This window comes from Cheilinus undulatus, linkage group 18 (assembly GCF_018320785.1).
Source record: "Cheilinus undulatus linkage group 18, ASM1832078v1, whole genome shotgun sequence".
NCBI lineage: Eukaryota > Metazoa > Chordata > Actinopteri > Labriformes > Labridae > Cheilinus > Cheilinus undulatus.
The window spans coordinates 24,167,743-24,186,678 of NC_054882.1; the positions used below are offsets into that span (position 1 = coordinate 24,167,743).

The 18,936-nt window shown below is 39.7% G+C and overlaps 2 protein-coding genes and 1 long non-coding RNA gene across 13 annotated transcripts in view; 2 read left to right on the forward strand and 1 right to left on the reverse strand.

Annotated features, from left to right (window-relative positions):
• btbd7 (BTB (POZ) domain containing 7) overlaps nucleotides 1-796 on the reverse strand; it is a 35,571-nt gene extending 34,775 nt beyond the window's left edge. For 4 of the 6 annotated variants that reach the window (XM_041812197.1, XM_041812191.1, XM_041812192.1 and 1 more), the window contains exon 1: nucleotides 470-787. The gene's annotated coding sequence lies outside the window, so the exon portion shown is untranslated. Of the gene's footprint in view, nucleotides 1-469 lie in introns of all 6 variants that reach the window. The other 2 variants (XM_041812194.1, XM_041812190.1) reach the window with 2 other exon arrangements.
• A 3,402-nt stretch (nucleotides 797-4,198) lies between these two features.
• On the forward strand, nucleotides 4,199-5,297 carry LOC121526768. The gene is made up of 2 exons (XR_005993340.1): nucleotides 4,199-4,395; nucleotides 5,102-5,297. It is a non-coding gene; the product is annotated as an uncharacterized LOC121526768 (long non-coding RNA).
• Nucleotides 5,298-8,233: 2,936 nt separating this feature from the next.
• LOC121525754 (protein unc-79 homolog) overlaps nucleotides 8,234-18,936 on the forward strand; it is a 57,367-nt gene continuing 46,664 nt past the window's right edge. For 5 of the 6 annotated variants that reach the window (XM_041811862.1, XM_041811864.1, XM_041811867.1 and 2 more), the window contains exons 1-6: nucleotides 8,234-8,331; nucleotides 11,695-11,815; nucleotides 17,097-17,410; nucleotides 18,089-18,259; nucleotides 18,462-18,557; nucleotides 18,648-18,703. In XM_041811862.1, coding sequence (XP_041667796.1) covers nucleotides 8,310-8,331; nucleotides 11,695-11,815; nucleotides 17,097-17,410; nucleotides 18,089-18,259; nucleotides 18,462-18,557; nucleotides 18,648-18,703 — 780 coding nt within the window. In that variant the 5' untranslated portion in view covers nucleotides 8,234-8,309. The remainder of the gene's footprint in view (nucleotides 8,332-11,694; nucleotides 11,816-17,096; nucleotides 17,411-18,088; nucleotides 18,260-18,461; nucleotides 18,558-18,647; nucleotides 18,704-18,936) is intronic. The other variant, XM_041811866.1, reaches the window with a different exon arrangement.

Here is an 18,936-nt window from a genome sequence, read left to right on the forward strand (position 1 = left end):
AGCAACATGTAGGTTTATCTTCACGGTGGAAATACACATTCATCCCAAACTTTTGCATTGATTCAGTCTAATTGAAGTAAGTGGTTTTACATCTGTAACCCGTGCATGAAGAAACCAATCATTTGGCTTTGTTAGCATTATGTTAACGCGGAGCTATTGTTGCTCTTAGGGCTATTGGTGGGCTATCGCTGCTCAGCGGAAGCCCTGGTTAAAAGTGCATGCAAGAGAAAAAACCAAGAGGACTTAGGTCTCAACTGATAAAAATGGGAAGTAGTGCCCAAATATCACCCGAGTGTCTCACATAAGGAGTTATATCCAGCACAGCCCTGTAATTAGTAGCATATCCAGAGAGGCTAGGGTAAGCTACCTCTGCTGTGTCGCTTTGACTTTACCCCTCGGAAACAGCTCTTTAATTTGAGTGGCAGAATGCGAAGCAACTGTTGAAAAACGAGCGGTCAGAAATATTTACCAGAAAGTGGAGAGCGTCGTGGGCATTGTTTCTCTTCGTAACACCTCGTAGTTTTGAGCAGTACTCCGACCCAAGTTGTCTCTGGCTGAGGGAGAAAAAATGCAGCTCAACACCTTCTTTTTCCAACTCTGCTCATTACGCACGGCTCGACGTCAACGTCCACATTTATACTCAAATTTGCTATTGTTTGTACTTGCATCGACTTTCCGGCGAATTTCCAACATTTACCTCGACTACAAACTAAACCACAACCGTTTTTATACTCGGTTCGGTTCGGTATTTCCCCATAGTACCACAACGCCTTGTTGGGTGGTTGTTATGGCCTATCCCAACGCAACCCGTTCAAGCTTCAAAAAATGTATGACGGTACTTCCGGTTACGACTTTCAAAATAAAGCACTGTAAATGATGATTCCATGTTTGTATCGCAACGTGAGTTCGGTAAACGCCACTTAATCCTTACTTTCATATGACGCCTAGATGGTTTATTTTAACCAAGACAACGAAAAAACGAACAAAGATGCATCATTCTCAACAAGGGAAGCATGTTCTTGCTCACCACCTAGACTACATTGCGTTTTAGCTTGGAAGCCACATCAACGAGCTTCCTTTGTTCTGGTCAACTTAACAAATCATAAATGCTGTACACCGACTGGTCAATAGGCCCGTCAGTAATCCCAAAAGCTACAGCAATTAGATATTTGCGGGTGCCCTCTATCGGTTAGTCGATGGCAGTGGGTTTTCTTACATTTCTCTCAGATGATCAAGTGCAACCCTGCTCCGAGTCACCGTGCAGAACGTTAAGGTCGGCATCCAGAGGTGACTGTAGAATCCCACAGAGAAGGTCTGCCTTCTCCCAGTCTGCCTTCTCCTACAAAGCTGCCAAAGCATGGAATATGCTCCCAGACAATATAAAAAATATATCAGATAATCATAGCTTTTCACGCACTGTTAAAGACTGGATACTTAGTAGTCAGTGCTGTCTGCACTGAGCCCAAGGGTGACTCTAGTTCTCAGAGGTTACCCGTATGGGCATTATACATCAGATAGCAGGACTTGTGAAGTTAACCGCATTTAATTATGTAACTGTATAGGCACTTTAACCAAGGTAACGACTGAATATAACACTGAATCTAATGGTCTTATTGTGTACTCATTGACTGTATTTTGATGATTGAGAATTGTTGTGTTTTTTATTCACTTCAGTATACATTTTACAGTGAATGCCTCCCATTTGACATCATGCGCGTCACCTGTATTTTACATACCTAACTCTGTTTAATAGTACTTTGTATATGTCTGTTTTTAATGTGAGGACTACAGATGGAAATTAGCGTTACACTAAATCTGGTGCAGCCATCTTTTTATTTTATTTTTTTAAATAATTAATGACACTGCACACTGTCCTGTTAAATAAACTAAACTCTAACTCTAAAAAGTTATAAACCCATCATCAGAAAAAGATAATGGAGAAGAATTTGTTTGTCCATAATTTGGTGGAAAACACTACACCACCATAACACTTGATTTTACAAAGAAAAATCATTCTTTAATCTTTAATTTTCAATTTAGGCTGTCACAATAAGATTAAGTGTTTCTAGACTGAAAATGGACAAAAAAGCTTAAAGCTATGCAATATACTGTTTTCTCATTACTTTGAAAGGCTGCTTACATTACTAGTATTGACTCCATTGTTTGAAGTCCTTTCTGCTTCCTGTAGAGGGAGACACAATACATCTGATAAACAATACCTTTTTAGTACATAGCCTGTGTCTAGTATCTTTATTCTTTATATATGGACGCCAAGGTAATTTTTGCCATAAAGGCAACTCCTGCATTTTTAATTACGCAAAGAATTTTCGATGAAAAAGATGATATAGGATATAGGAAAAGCAACAAAACTTGAAGTAGGTAAGAACATGTACGTGTCTGCTCTTATCTCAATATACAGTATGGATTCAACCATTGGATGTTTTGCCCTTTAATTGATTTTAAAAATTATTCATGGTCAGTATAATTTGGATTTTTTTTTAGACTTTTGTGTTTACAAATCCCCCTCCTTAACGTTTGAGTGAAAACAGATTTCTACAAAGTAATGCCAGTTACATGAAAAAATGTAATGTAAATAAGTGACTGAATAAATATTCACCCCCTTCAAGTCAGTTTTAGCAGATGCACCGACTGCAATCACAGCACTGTCTGTGTGGATAGGTCTTAAGCAGGCTTTCACATTTGGACTCTACAATTTTAATCCATTCTTCTTTGCAAAACTGTGCAAGCTCTGTCAGGTTGCACTGGGATCAGGTGTGACCAGCCCTTTTCTAGTCCAGACACAAATTCTCTGTCTGGGCTTTGATTCAGCCACTCTAGTACATTCACCTTGTTGTCTTTAAACCATTTTTGTGTTGCTTTTGTTGTATGCTTCAGGTTATTCTTGTAGTTCTCTTGCAGACTGAACCCAATTGTACCCAAGGATTTTCCTATGTTTTGCCACATTCATCTCACCCACTACCTTTACAAGCTTTCCAGGGTTGAGAAGCATCCCCACAGCATGATGCTGCCAGCACCATGCTTCACAGTGGTGATGGTGTATTTGTGGTGAAGTGCAGTGTTTGATGTCCGCCAAACATAGCATCTTTTCTAATTGCCATAAAGCACCATTTTGGTCTCACCAGACCAAAGAACTTTCTTATGCTTTACCATGGAGTCTCCCAGATGCCCTTTGGCAAACCGTAGTCAAGATTTAATGTGAGTTTTCTTCAACAGTGTCTTCTCTTTGCCACTCTCCTATAAAGCACTGACTGGTGAAGACCCCAGGCAGCAGTTATATGTAGAATCATTCCCATCTCAGCAGCTGAACCTTGAAACTCCTTCAGAGTAGTCATAGGTGACTTGGTGCCTTCTCTTACTCGTCTCCTTGTGCAGTCACTCAGTTTGTGAGGACAGCCTGATCCACATGTTCCATATTCTTTCCAGTTCTTGATGATGGATTTAACTGAACTCCAGAGGATGTCCAGTGCCTTGGAAATTATTTTGTATCCATCCCCTGACTTTTAATTTTCAATAACCTTTTCTCTGGGTTGCTCAGAGTGTTCTTTTGTCTTCATGGTGCAATGGTAGCCAGGAATGTTAATTATGCAGTGACTGGACCTTCCAGACACAAGTGTCTTTATATTACAATCACTTGAGATACATTCACTGCAACTGATCCCTATTTCACTAATTGTAGGACTACTAGCGCCAAATGCAGTTTTTCTTAGTATATCTGAAAAATCAACCTAAAAGGACAAACTTTGTTTGCAATAGTTTATACCTATATCTATTTTTGTAGCATTAATTAAAGAAAACTGATAATAACCATTAAAATTTAAGGACCCAGATTTACATTTGTTGAGAAGTTAGGATCTCTTGTCTGATCTTGTCTTTACTTCTTCGGGAAATGAGGGCGAAGTCAGCCAGACAGCCACTGAAAGCTTTTGCATTGGTATGCTTACTTTTTATTTTACATTCATTTTCAAAAACTATCAATATGTCTTGAGAAAACTTTAATTTCTGGGTTGGCAGTTAGGTTAAACTTCTGTACCACTCATATAACTTCAAATGTATGACCATGGGAGACTTGGTGTCCTGATGAGAACTTGGTCAGTCTGTTTATATGAGCGTCTTTGGCCTGTGGAAGTGACTCCTCCCAGGAGCAGCACTGGGAATTACATGAAAGTAGTGACTAACTGCTAGTATCTCACAGCATGAGGACAACGTCTACACATAAGTATTTCCATGCATTAGAGGGGGGAGACTGTCAGAGAAGAAATGTTCTCTGTGCTAAGGAGATGCACGCTGACTGGGACTGGCATGATGAATGCCATTCTGCAAGAGCAAAGGTCAAGCATCTACAGTAAACCAGCAAAGGAAAAGATCGGACCAATGGTAGGACCTAACATTTCTGTTGTTATTCTATAACAATGAAGTGGATGTGTTTTAGAAAATGAACAGTGGAAAATTATTAAACTGTGCTGATTTGGTTCGAAATAACTTAAAATCAAACATTTAAGCTCTTGCAGGGAACTTGTGTTTGAGACCAAAATGTTGCAAACAGGACAACAGTCAGTTAGTATCTGAGATCCTTCACTGAATTGTCCCTAATGCGAGGAATTCAAGCGCACTGTGCTCCCCAGCCAGCCGAGTGGGAGTAATGTTTTATTCATTTCTTATCCATAAGTTAGTGTGAAGCTCTGGCCTCTGTAAAGAGATCCCATGATGGAGCTGCATCATAGTGGCCAGTGTTTATGCCACTATGAATCTGTTGATCTGTCCTTTGGGAAATGTCCTTTTTTCCCCTCAAAGCTTGGCTCTAGTTAGAAACACCAAAGTGCAGAGGGACAGAGGGAGTATAATGGTAGGCAGATGAAACGAGTGTCTGTCTCTATGTCACTGGATGACTCATTAAGATCAGGACCTTATCCTGTGGACAAGGCTGTTTGATCCTTTTCACCCCACCTGAACACAATAAGGGCTTGAGAGCTTCTTAAAAGAGCACCATACTTGCACTAAACAGCATCCTTTCTGCAGTTCTCTTTCAAATATAATCATCAGGCATTCATTTCTATCTGTGTTCTCCTTTACTTTCTTGCAGCACTCTGTCTTTGCCTTGTGTGTGTTTGCTGTCACCCTCTTGGCCCCAGCTGGATGGATAATGCATCACATCCCAGAGTACCGACAGGGATCACCACCACAACCTTGACCCCTGGCCTCTGGAAGAACACCACACAGTTATTATGTCAGAGCATTTCAGTATGTAAAATGTCAAAAGAATAAAGAGTTTGAAATGATATGTGCTGAGTAATCCTTTACTTAAACCCTTGTATGAGTTGAATAATTGGTGGATGTGTTGTTAAATAATAGCTGGGGAAAATGGAATAATATTTTATCTTGACACATTTTTATGAAGAGCATAAAAACGCAGGGGTCACACAGGGTTCTGACTGCAGGATGTTGCTCTCAATCAAAATGATACATAAAATATCTTTTGGCACAAACTAACTGTAATTGAAAGGGTCTGGTAGTCTGTGTTTGCTCCATTCAGTGAAATCAGTTTCTGCTGTTCCCAGAAAATTCTACTTAAGTTAAAAATAAAAAGATAAATTAATTAATTTTTCTCAGATTGGCTTAGCCTAATAATAGTTTATTAAAAATCAATTACAAAATAGAATTTAGAGCCTCCAGGGGGCTAATGTGGCATTGTTTAACTTCTGTTCGGGAGAAAATAAGGATTTTCCTACGACAAAGAGAAGGTAATATACACTGTATCTAGAAAGTATTCAGACCCCAGTCACCTTTTTCAATTTTGTTATGTTACAGCCTGATGCTACAGTTGTTTCAACTCATTTTTTCCTCTTACTATTCTGCACTCAGTACCCCAAAATAAAAAAGTGAAAACTGACTTTTTGCAAATTTATTAAAAAACAAACAAACAAACAAAAAAGAAACATCACACTGACATAAGTATTCAGATCCATTGCAGCTAAAATGTTTCTACACATTGATTGGAGTCCACCTACTGTAAATTAAATCTATTGGACGTGATTTGGAAAGGCTCACACCTCTCTATAGAAGACCTCAAAGCTGACAAAGCATATCAGAGCAAAGACCAAGCCATGAGGTAAAAGTAACTGCCTGCAAAGCTCAGAGACAGGATTGTTTGGGGAAGGCTACAAAATATTCTGCTGCTCTGAAGGTTCCCACAGCACGAGCCTCCATAATTCTCAAATGGTAGAGGTGTAGCACAATTATGACTCTTCCAAGAGCTGGTCACCAAGCCAAACCGAGCAATCAGAGCATTAGTGAGAGAGGTGACCAACAACCTGATGGTCACTTAGACTGAGCTCCAGAGATCCTGTGTGGAGATGGGGCAAAGTCCCAGAAGGACAACCATCAGTGCAGCCCTCAACTGATCTGGGCTTTGTTGCAGAGTGACTTGATGGAAGCAAAACATATGACCGCCCATTTTGCGCTCTCATACTGTTGTAAACAAGATTCTCTGGTCTGGTGAAATCAAGATTGAACTGTTTGGCCTGAATTCTAAACGTTATGTCTGGAGGAAACCAGGCACCGCTCATCACCTGCCTAATACCATCCCAACAGTGAAGCATGGTAGTGGCAGCATCATGCTGTGAAGGTGTTTTTCAGCAGTAGGGACTGGAAGACCGGTCAGGGTTGAGGGAAAGCAGAATGGAGCAAAACTCAGAGATATCCTCAATAAAAACTAGTCCCACAAGACCTCAGACTGGGTTCCCCTTCCAGCATGACAATGACCCTATAGCACACAGCCAAAACAGCACAGGAGTAGCTTAGGGACAACTCTGTGAATGTCCTCGAGTGGCCCGGCCCGAGACCTGACTTGAACCTTATTGAACATATCTGGAGAGACCCGAAAATGTCCACCAATGGTCCCCATCCAACCTGACTGAGTATGAGAGATTTACAAAGAAAATGGCAGAAAATCCCCCAGTCCAGGTATACAAAGATTATTGTGTCTTATTCAAACAGACTTGATGATGTATTTGCTGCCAAAGGTGCTTCAACTTAACACTGGGTAAAGGGTCTGAATACTTATCTCCCCAAGTCCCAGCATCCTCATAAGAGGACATGACATTTTGAGTTCCATGCACCAATTTGTTAGACTTGCCCATACTGTATTACACATTGTGGCTTTAACGTGTTACACAGTAAAATAGACCCACTGCCCTCATGTGAGAACATTTTTTAATACTACTTGTTGTTGAGATACTATGTCTAGTTATTGTACTTATCAGGTCCAACCAATCCCAAAAAGTATAGGAGATCTCAAAAATGCATGACAAATGAAAGCTCAGGTCTCAGGAGGATAGGCCAATGTAAAATTTCATTTTTTTCCTTTTTAACACATTTAAATAAAGTACAAGATCCAGTTTTAAATTTGTCTTTATGGGGTACTGAGAGTTGATTAATAATTGCAAAAAATAAATTTAAGCAACTGCAGGCTGCAACATAGAAAAAGGTGAAGAGAGTCTGAATAGTTTTTGAATGCACTGTATCAATTTCTTATTATTAAAGCAAAAAAAAAAAAAAAGGAAGAAAAAAAAAAAGAAAGAGATTGTGGCTGTATGATAATTTTTGAGCTATAAACTTTTTTTTTTTTTAATTTAGGTGAAAACACATTCACTCATTTATACATTTGTTTCAACTGAGTATGACAAGGATCAGATTTTATGCTACTGTGCCAATCTAATATTTGATATAGCTGATGCTATTATTAATTTCCTTTTCAGGACGCTTCCGTGACGGTGCTCCTAACAATATGACAACCATCTGTTGCATGTTAAGCATGTGTTATCTGCAGCACAGATAACACAATATGAGCGGTACCATACAAACCAATACACGTAGGTATTCCCCGCTGTTATCAGCTCCGAGACCACTGATAGGGTTGTTGGATTTCTTGAATGACAATTTGTCAAAGCCGGATCAGTCCATTTGGAAAGGTATGCTGTAGCGAATGTTTGTCAAAATTTCTCCTCGCCTGGGAAGAATAACAAATCTCCAATTAATAACTGCTTCACAAAATCTCTCTTGGTTTTTTAATTCCGCAGAAAGCCCACTGAAACGACCGCAGCACCGCTGAAAAAGCCACGGCGCATAAATCCATCGCGCATAGTGGTACAATCAAGCCGCCTAGGCTGCACGAGCTGCAAGGGGGGTATGTTCACTTTTTCTCGACTGAGGGAAACACACAACATCGGGGAGGAAAAAACACTAAAAAAAATTGGCTGTCTTGTTTTTATGTTTCCCCAAGTGTCAACGAGATGTCTACGAAGGCAGAGCAGTGTAAGTACAGCTGTGTCTGTGTGTTTTTCATGTCTTGTCATGAGGGGCTCGTGGAAACTGGGAAATGTGATTTTTGTTTTAAGCAAGAAAGCGAATGAGGGGAGCTGTCCTTGGTGATGAAACCGCGGTTGCCATGGCAGGTTGCAACACGTCCTCTCACTGCAGCGGATGGCTGGAGGGCTCTGTGCTCTCGGGAAGCCTCTGTGTATCACTCGGCATGTAAAAAAGGGGGAGACAAATTGATGGCTAAAACGCATAGTCGCCATGGTTTCATTTTGACCATCTTTTTGATTGACGTGGCTGGAAGAGGTGCGTGCGAAAGGCGAGGTGTGCTGGTCTCAAGGTCGATCTGACAGATTCTTCACTGAACAATATGGTGGCTTTAGATTGATCATTTATGTAGATTGATCACACAGGATTGGATACTGGTTTGCCTATGTCCTTTTCATTCCCTCGGTTTGCTTATGAACAGGTGGAATGCAGCCTCTTTGGTCAGTGCTGCTAAATGATCTCTTCCCACTTTATTTGCTTGTTCAAATAGGCTCACAATTTAGGGTCAAACTTGTTCTGTAGGGTTTCACTCTAAATTGACTTTAAGGTATAGGCCTATGTTGCTGTATGGAGTTATATTTTACCGATTCCAGTTATAATTTGGTTACGATATGTGCTAAAATACAATTTAAGATGTTTTGAAATGTCCCAATCAGATAAGCCCCCTAAAATCTGCTAGTTTTATGGTTAATTATAATGTGAGAGCAACAAACTTAAACAGGAAGGCGCTAGCAAAAAGTGTAACGTCAGTGAAGCTAGCAAAATGTCAACAGTTTGTTGTTTTAACACGATTTTATGTACAATTTTGCTGCACTACAAGCAAAAGGGTAATTGATATGGGTTAATATCAAAGTCTAGGTTAAGTATAACGATAAAATGAAATATTGCAACGTAAAATTTGTTTGTATTGCTTGTTAGAAGAATCAAGCTAACAAACAGATCAATAGCTGCAAGCTTAAGTGGTTACACTTCTAACATATAACCTGGGTAGATGTATGCGTTTATGTTTTTTGTAGGGATGCACGATATTATCGACATATATGAAAACTGCTGATATTTACTAGCTGTAAAAATATACCTATATCAGCTATAAATATTATCTATATAAACGAATAAGTTAGTGGAGTTTAACGCTGGGCCCAGAGGCGGACTATACCAGTAGTCAAAGGTAAGCAATTGCCTGGGGCCCTGGCCTACTAGGGGCCCCCAAGACATAACTTAACCCTTTCTCCTGTTCCAGCCAATACTCTGGCTGTTTGAAAATATGCAATATGAAATTAACTTGGTCATGTTACAGACCAGTGGTTCTCAACCTTTTATCCTTAGAGCCCCCCACTCATATCTAAGACAAGCTAAGCTGATGGACCCACTAGGAAAAAGTAACATCAATTTTAATTGTTATCCTTTTCAACACCCCATCAGAATAGCTCTCTGTACACTTAAATTTACTGGAATTTTTTTACTTTAAAAGTTGTAAATGTATATGAATAAAAACTTTGAATTTTTTAAGATTATGAGATCAAAAAATCACTTTAGTTTCTTGTATATTTTTAACTTCACACTATTGTAAATTTAAGTTTCTCATGTCAAAATTTAAGAATTTTTAAATTCAGAACTTTTGAGTTTTTTCCTGAAAATTTTCAGCTTTATAAACTGTAAAATCCTGAGTTTGTTTTCCTAAATATACGACTTTATAACCTCAAAAAAATTATTTTCCCTGCAAAAGTTTGAACTTTTTGCACCAAAAATAAACTTATTCTCTTGAGGTCTTTTTTCAATTTTTATTTTTAGAATACTTTAGGGTGGCTTCAACACATTTTTGTACATTATGTTGTACAACAGCCAACATTATTTTGTATGTAAATATATTTTTTATTGAAATAAACATACATATTTAGCATACATATAGCTCCAATGTCATTTGGTTATCAGATGTCCATTAAGAGTTTCCAAATAGACAATTTGAAATCCGTCGGGATGTTTTTACACAAAAACATTGCTAAACTGTTTTTTTTTTTTTTTAATTTTGATTTTTTTTTGTTTGTGTTGCGTCAAAATTTGACTTGGATATGGCGTGTGGCAATGGCTCCATTAGGTTTCAAAGCTAAAATACTACAGCCATAACCGAATAACATTTAACAGAGTCAAAACAAAATATTAAATGCATTCAAGGACTGCAAAAATACATTCAAAATGAAATGACTATAAGGTCAAAAGACATGCAGAAAATTACGTTATATTTTAGTGTGTACATGTGTTTAACTGTTTATATGTTCTTTTTTTAAATACAGTCCAAACATCCAGTTATTCTTCACTTATTCCTGTGTTAAGACTGATTCAAGGAAACAGTTACAAGCCCTTTCTTTGATAAATATGAATTTTTAAAGGGGAATGTGATAAATGTGGAGGGGCCCCCATGCCTCTGTTCACCTTGGGTCGCAAAATAGCTCGGTCTGCCACTGGCTATGTCACTTGAGTTTCTTTTTCTTTCTTCATCATCATTACATACTCTTTTAATTGAGGTTTTAGCTCTAAACTACTTTAAATATCGGTATCAGCTAAAATGAATTTGGAAATATCTGCTTATCAGATATCAGCAAGAATCTAATATTGTGCATCCCTAGTTTTTTTTTTGATTAAGGCTTAAAATGTTTTAAAAAGTAATTATTCATATAAAAATGAAAAGAGGCATGTGAATTAGTGCTACTCAGGCTTGGCTACACATGCTCCAATCCTGCAGCTGTTATTTTTATTTTGGGGTTTGTCATTTACAGGTCAGAGAGGAAGCTAAACACTACAGCCCAAAGTCATAGAAAAATGGGTCAGCAATCACCCACTCCAACTTATTATATCTCTTCTATCACCAGGAAAAACTAACTAAAACATTCATACCTAAACAATGACCTTAGGGACTGGTTAGTCATCAGCAAACTGAGTCAGTAGGCTAAGCTAGTCCTCTCCCATGCTCACCCTTGACCGCATTTTCCAGGGCTTGTCATGGGAGTTGAACTGGCAACCTTTTGTGCATGTGCTTGTTTCTGTAAGCAATAGTTCAGTGCCTCCTCTAGGGCTTCCTACGACCTCGCCACTGTACAAAAAGGTCACCTGGTGCAGGCCAAGAGAGCCATGGGAACGCACACTCTTTGTTTGACTTGATAATTGGAGCTTCTGAGCTACAAGCTGTCCCTGTTTTAACCAAGAAACAGCTTTTAGCTGCATGCATGTTCAACCATTTGCCTTTTCTTTGTTCTCCAGATTAATATTTTACTCTAGTGTTGATTTGTTTGTTACTCTGCTCTTTATTTTGTCCAGTTGCCTCTAAGATACGATACTTGCAAGAGTATCACAACCGTGTGCAACACAATATTTACCCCGTGCCCTCCGGGACAGACATTGCAAACACACTGAAATACTTTTCCCAAACCCTGCTCAGGTAAGTACCCCGCTCTGGAGCCAACAGGTGAAGTAAAAGACTGTAGAATGTTTCATATTTAGCATCCTTCATGATTAGGTACTTAGATGAGTTAGTCATACACACTTTCTTTAGCACAACAAATGGAAGTAGCAGCAATCTGTGTTGAAGGATTAAAAAAGGCATAGACAGGTGCACATTTTCTGTGGAGGTGTGTTGCTGTGTTAAAGCAACAGTGATAGACGGCTCACTCTTGTTTATCGATTCAGTGGTCCCCTGCTGTATGAGTGCTCCCAGGGGTGCTGCGTTTTGTCCTTCCCACAGGGGCCCAGCAGAGAGGGCAGCTCCTCCGGCTCTACAGTTGTAAGGGTCAGCCTGCTCCCGTGGGTGCTGTGAACGCCCGAGGAAGGAACAGCATGTTATTTCCTCCTCTGACACAGGTCAAGTAGGCAGCCATTTTGGACACATCTTATTTCATGATGGGTCACTTCTTTTTTCCCTCTCGCTGGAGCTCCAAAATGCACTGTATATATAGGAGATTTGGTTTATTCTTCCTGCTAGTAGCTTCAGAGAAATGATTGCTGGTGTCCTAACTTGTTGGCTAATTTACAAAACGGGTGGGATTACCAGAGGCAGAACTTGTATGTCCCACTTTTATCATTATTATCAGCTTAGGGTGCAATCTATTTGAGATTGGCAGTCGGCCTCGATTCCACACTTTATGCTTCGGCTCCATAAGGATTATTCCTCTGCTGAGTGATGTTCACAGAGTATCCAGAATACTTTGTGCTTTGCTGGAGGGCTGTCCAGCACCAGCAGCCGCTGTGCTGTTCTAAGTACAGCCTCTGATATGTCTTTGGCACAGATGGAGCGTGACAGGAGGGGTTGCAACTGTGGGAATGTGTCAAGCTAAGATTTTGTGTGAGGGGCAGAGTCGTTACAGTGTGAAGGAAGAGGATGCATCCTGTTGTATGGCTGGGCAATATATCCAGTATGAGATATATCAATAGAGTAGGACAACATTGTCTATGCCAGTAAAATTTATGATGATGATGATTTGGGGGGAAAAAGAAGGTAGGTTTAATGCTTGGTGAAAAGACTGTTTACACTAAGACCCCCAAAATATATGCTTATTACGACAAGATAATCAATTTGAAAATTAAGTCTGAAGGGGAAATTATAATTTTTTCATTTCGTTTTATTTAGAAGCATTTACAGTGCCTATGTAAGCATTCACCCCCTTTTTGGACAAATAAAAAACCTCTTAGATTGTCAAAGGGAAAACAGTTTTCTTCAAAATAATGTCAATAAAATGAAAATTTCTAAGAAGAATAAGTGTTTGCATAAATATTTAAAGTGACTGACCTAATTCAACAGGGGTCCAGCCAATTGGTGCCAGTAGTCTCACAGTTAGTGAAATGGGGATCACCTTGTTGTCTTTAAACCATTTCTTTGTAGCTTTCACTGCTTTGGGTCATTGTCTTACTGGAAAATAAATCTTCTCCCAAGCTGTAGTTCTCTTGCAGACTGAATAAGATCGTCCTCTATGGTTTTCCTGCATTTTTCTGCATTCATTTTACTCTCTACCTTCATAGGCCTTCCAGGGCCAGCTGCTGAGAAGCATCCCCACAGCATGATGCTATCAGCACCGTGCTTCACAGTAGGGATGGTGTGATTGTGGTGATGTGCAGTATTTGGTGTCTGCCAAACATATCATCTTGTGTGATGGCCAAAAAGCACATTTTGGTCTCATCAGACCTGCCTTTCAGCAAGCTCTAGTTGAGATTTAATGAGTTTTCTTCAACAGTGGCTTTCTCTTTGCCACTCTCCCATAAAGCTTTGACTGGTGAGGAACCTGGGCAACAGTTGTTGTATGCAGAGTCTCTTCCATCTCAGATGCTGTGAGTGGTCATAGGTGTCTTGGTGGCCTCTCTCACTCGTCTTCTTGTGTGGTCATCTAGTTTTTGAGGATGACCTGATCTAGGCAGATTTACACATGTGCCATATTCCTTTCATTTCTTGATGATGGATTTAACTGAACTCTAGGGGATGTTTGGTGCCTTGGAATTTTTTTGTCTCCATCCCCTGACTTTTAATTTTCAGTAACCTTTTTCGGATTTGCTTGGAGTGTTCTTTTGTCTTCATGGTGCAATGGTAGCCAGGAATACTGCAATAACTGGACCTTCCAGACACAGGTGTATTTATATGACAATCACTTGAGACACATTCACTGCACTCAGGGATCCCCATTTCATTAATTGTGAGACTACTAGCACCAATTGGCTGGACCTCTGTTGAATTAGGTCAGTCACTTTAAAGGGGGTGAATATTTATGCAAATCACTCATTTTAACAACATATTGTTATTTAAATGAAATTATTTTTGAAGAAATCTGCTTTCACTTTGACAATCAAGACAATTTTTTTGTTAAAAAAATGTCAGAAAGCCTAATTATATTGACCATAATTGATTTATTAAATAATAATAATAATAATAAAAAAAAAACAGGGTAAAACACCCAAGGGTCTGAATACTTTTATAGGCACTGTATCAGGGTGGTGTTAGCGCTGCGGCCTTAAAGCATGAAGGTTACTTGTTTGAATCCCTGTTGCACAGGGCTTTTATTGTGTAGAGTCTGCATGATCTTCATGTGCACCTGGGGGTTCTCTTGGGGCACTCTTCTTCCCACAGTCCAGTTTATGTTAATCGGTGACTCAGAATTGTCCATGAGAATGTGAGAGGGACTGTTTGTCTCTGTCAGCCTTGTGATTGACTGGTGAATTGGCTCCAGCCCCACCTTGCAACCCCAAATGAGACAAGTGATGTAGCAGATGGATGGGTGGATATCAAAGTTTATGATTTTGGGGTGCCAATTTAGCTCAGCTGGTAGAGCAGGTGGTCATATACAGAGGCTGCAGTCCTTGAAGTACTGGTCGCAGATTCAAATCCCAGTCCTGATGCTACTTGGGGCATGCCTTCTCTCACTGTCTCTTCCCACATTTCCTGTCCCTCTTAAGTTAAAAAAGGCAAATGCCCTCCAAATTTTTTTTTTTTATTATTATTATCCAGATATTTATCCTTTGTCACTATTCCGCTCAGAAATAGTAAGATATGGTTTTTGGTCAATATTGCCCAGCCCTACTCTGTTGCTTGATTTCTGTCATTGCAGGGTGTCTTAGCACAGACATGTTGAAGAAGACCTTGTTTCCTCAGCATGGACTCCAAGTTAATGTATACGTGTGCTACTGAAAAATCCTAATTCTTAGGTAGAAGACAGTGAAAATGAAAGAGCAATGAAGTAAGAGAAGGTGGGAGTTTTAGGCTTTGGAAAAAGGAGCAGGCTTGTTTTGCATTCTTGGAAAGACAACCTGAAAAGAAGGTGGTAGCTGATTCATGCTTCAGTGCTGGTTTCAGGTCAGCTGCAGAGCAGAAAATAAAGTAAGGTTAAATTTGTCTTTCCTGATGCATTCATGTCTGAGATTTGTCATATTTCTCCAAGTCAGTTTCAGTGAGCGATGCTGACAAATTCAGAGTAATGACTGCAGGGAGCAGGCATCCCATCTAGTAATATTAAGACATTATTTTAGATATCAGTTCCTACCCAACATACACAGAAATCTTTTAGCTACATTGCACAACTAGTAAATGCGCACATAGTTAATGATTTCACATAGAAGAGAGCAGGGTTTGACAGTCAATGTATGTCATGTGTCTGTATCAGTGCATTTCTACATGTGTTTTATGTGTCGTACGTGTTTGTAATTTTTTGTGTCGTTTGTGTGAATGTATAATAAGCACATATTTGTGTGTCTTTGTGTGTATATGTTCAGTGTATGCGTGAGTGTGTCTGTTTTTTGTCTATGTTCATTGTTCAAAATAATGATGTTTTCTATATGAGAAATGGGCAGTGAAAAAGTCATACTCTGAGATTTAGTCTGTTAAAGTTAAGTGTTTGAGTTGGTAGATTTTTAACAATGGAAATGACACCGACTCAGATCTTACAGAGTATAACTTTGAGGGGATAAGTCATTAAATGTTTAAGCAACAGGCAAAAATCATGCATAATATAATGTTACAATATATTCAATGAAATCCCCTTTCTCACTCGCCAAAATGCTGTAACTCTACATTCTGAGTGACCTTTCAAAGTAAAAGTAAAATGACAATACATCAGCATTTATAATCTGGGCTCTCATGATAAATCCCAAACATTTGCCTGATAGGACAGCTTAGCTCTTTAGTAAATGTGCAGTATAAAAGAGCAATGCTCTCTGGCCCCCTCCTCCCCCCTTCCTCCACCCTAGACGCTCCGCACTCAACCCCTGACTAATTTCTCCTTTTGTTTTTTTTCCTCTCTTAAAATTGAATATGTCCACCACCTTCCCCAGGGGACAGCAAACACAATTGTCCATCTTGCATTAGCTCACAAACATAATGCTACCAGTCATCTTCCCCCTGATACAACCTATTCCTTTGTCATTATAGTTTCTCCTCTTACTGTAGATTAGTTGTTACATTTATTTTAGAAACCTGAATCCATATGCCTGTTGGATCTCATTATTTCTCCTTGATGATACTGGTACAGTATCATAACGTATGCATACAGACATTATTTCTCTGGTGCAATAAACATGTGCTGTGACCTCAGAGCATTTGATCTTACCTCACACACATGTTTATTACTGGCTGAAGCATGTTTCAAAAGTGTCACCTCTGTATTTTCCCTAAACCAATTTGGTGTCACTCCCATCCTTGACAGCCCCACTAAAGACAAGGAAATTTCTTTTTTTTACTTCTTTTTTTTTTCAAATTCCACGGCTCATTGGCCCTTTTTTGCATGGTAGCCTCTGACCTTGCTGATTGGAAGATGGCAGCCATCGAGGGACAGTCTTTTGCGCTGTTGCCTTTTTGGAGAAGTATGGGGTTGCCACTGAAAACATGCCATTTTTTATATTTTTGCTCCTTGTCACCAGATACGCATGAGATGCAGTGATCATTGCAGTTTGTGCTCATGTTTTTTTTGTTTTCCAAGTGCAAAGACAGACCAAATGAGATAAATTGAACCAAAGTCACTCAACAGACAAAGCAGGGAAAAATTGCCCATGCCTTCAGTGATACAGTCAAATAGTGAGACACTGCATCCTATGTGGGGTTTATCTGGGTTTGTTTTTTTCTATTTACGCTGTCTCTGTAGTGCCATTTCAATGTAATGTGCTGTTTTTTTGTGTCTTTGTTGTCTCTTTTTTTCCCTTGTTCCCTTCCCCTACCCTTCCCTCCCCTTCCCCTCCCGCCCCCGGAGCAGCATTCTGTCCCGCACAGGCAGGAAGGAGAACCAGGAAGCTTCCAATTTGGCCGTGCCCATGACCATGTGTCTTTTTCCTGTGCCATTCCCACTCACCCCATCTCTAAGACCACAAGTCAGTTCCATCAACCCTACAGTTACTCGCTCCCTCCTTTACAGCGTTCTGCGCGATGCCCCGTCAGACCGCGGGGGGCAGGGGCAGCAGAGTCGGGACGCTCAGCTCTCAGAGTACCCCTCTCTGGACTATCAGGGCCTCTATGTGACCCTCGTGACCCTGCTTGACCTGGTGCCCCTGCTGCAGCATGGTCAGCATGGTGAGTCAAGGCCCAGTGCACCACTGTTTGTCATCATCATCCCCGAGCCGTGTGGCCTGCATGAAGCCACTGCTGCTTTTTTGGCCTCGTTTTTTGTAACGGGAGGAGAGAAGTCCTGCTGAGGAGTCTTGAGGGATGCATGGGGTGATTGGGAGCACGCTGGATCCTGTCAACTTAATCGTTCATAAGCCATTGGATACACCAGACATAGGCCTTTCTCTTCTGTGTATCATACCTGACTGCATGTTTGTTATGTAAAGTGGGAGAAATGTTATACTTATCTTGTCAAGTTGAATAGAAAAGACACATTTACAAATGTATTTTTAGATACTTTTTGTATACATATGTGAATGACTTACTTCCAAGGCTGCATCACAGTCAGTGCTCTTGTTTTTCATGAATATTTACCACTGTTAACAAAAGCACAAAGCATGAACACCATCTCCTGCTTTTCCTACTCTCCGGAGGGTAAACTTTACTCCAGTGGCTTTTAAAGAAAGCTCACTACCCTCAGCTGAAACTCATTTTCCAATTTGTTTCACTGTTATATTGTTAAATGAGTGAGATTTCATGTAATTTGTGGCTGCATACAGTATGTGAATACTGTATGTACTGTTAATTGAATGGGTGTCTGTGTATCTCTCTTTGTCTTTTTTTGCATTCTCCCTTTCTCATCAGATCTGGGACAGTCCATATTTTACACAACAACATGCCTCCTGCCCTTTCTCAGTGACGACATTCTCAGCACTTTGCCCTACACTATGATCTCCACTTTAGCCACATTTCCCCCTTTCCTCCACAAAGACATCATTGAGTACCTGAGCACCTCTTTCCTCCCCATGGCTATATGTAAGTATGACCTACAACAAAAGCCAAATAAAAGTGTGCCTATATGGTGGGATGTTTGCCTTTTTTATATTAAGCAAAATGTGATACTTATTATGCCTTTGATTAACCAAAAATACAATCTATATCAACATCCAAAGTCTTTGTAAGCTACCTTTTAAAGATGTTTTGCTCTCTCTTTCACCCTTTCCTTTCTTGTCTGTAGTGGGCTCCACTCGGAGGGAAGGGGGAGTCCCGGCCTATGTCAATCTCTCTGCTTCCTCTATGCTAATGATTGCAATGCAGTACACCTCAAATCCAGGTAAACCATCATCCTCTCAAAGCAGGCAAAGAAATAGAACCAGTGCTGTTTTCTTGAGTTTTAATGGCTCTTTTCTCACTTTTCTTACAGTGTATCACTGTCAGTTGCTGGAGTGTCTAATGAAGTACAAACAGGAAGTATGGAAGGTATTACCCTTTGACACATAACAAAGATAATAAGTCATTCATGAAAAGCGTAATGGAGGAGTTTCATTCCAAATAAAGAGCCAAAGCCATGTTGTCTCATCAAATGTGTTTAATAGTATTGTACAGTCATAAAATCAATAAAATGGATGTTTCACTCTTTTATTGATTTTATAAATCAGTCATGGTCAACATGATTTGGCCTTTTTTGACAGAGAAAAAAATTTAAAAATCTC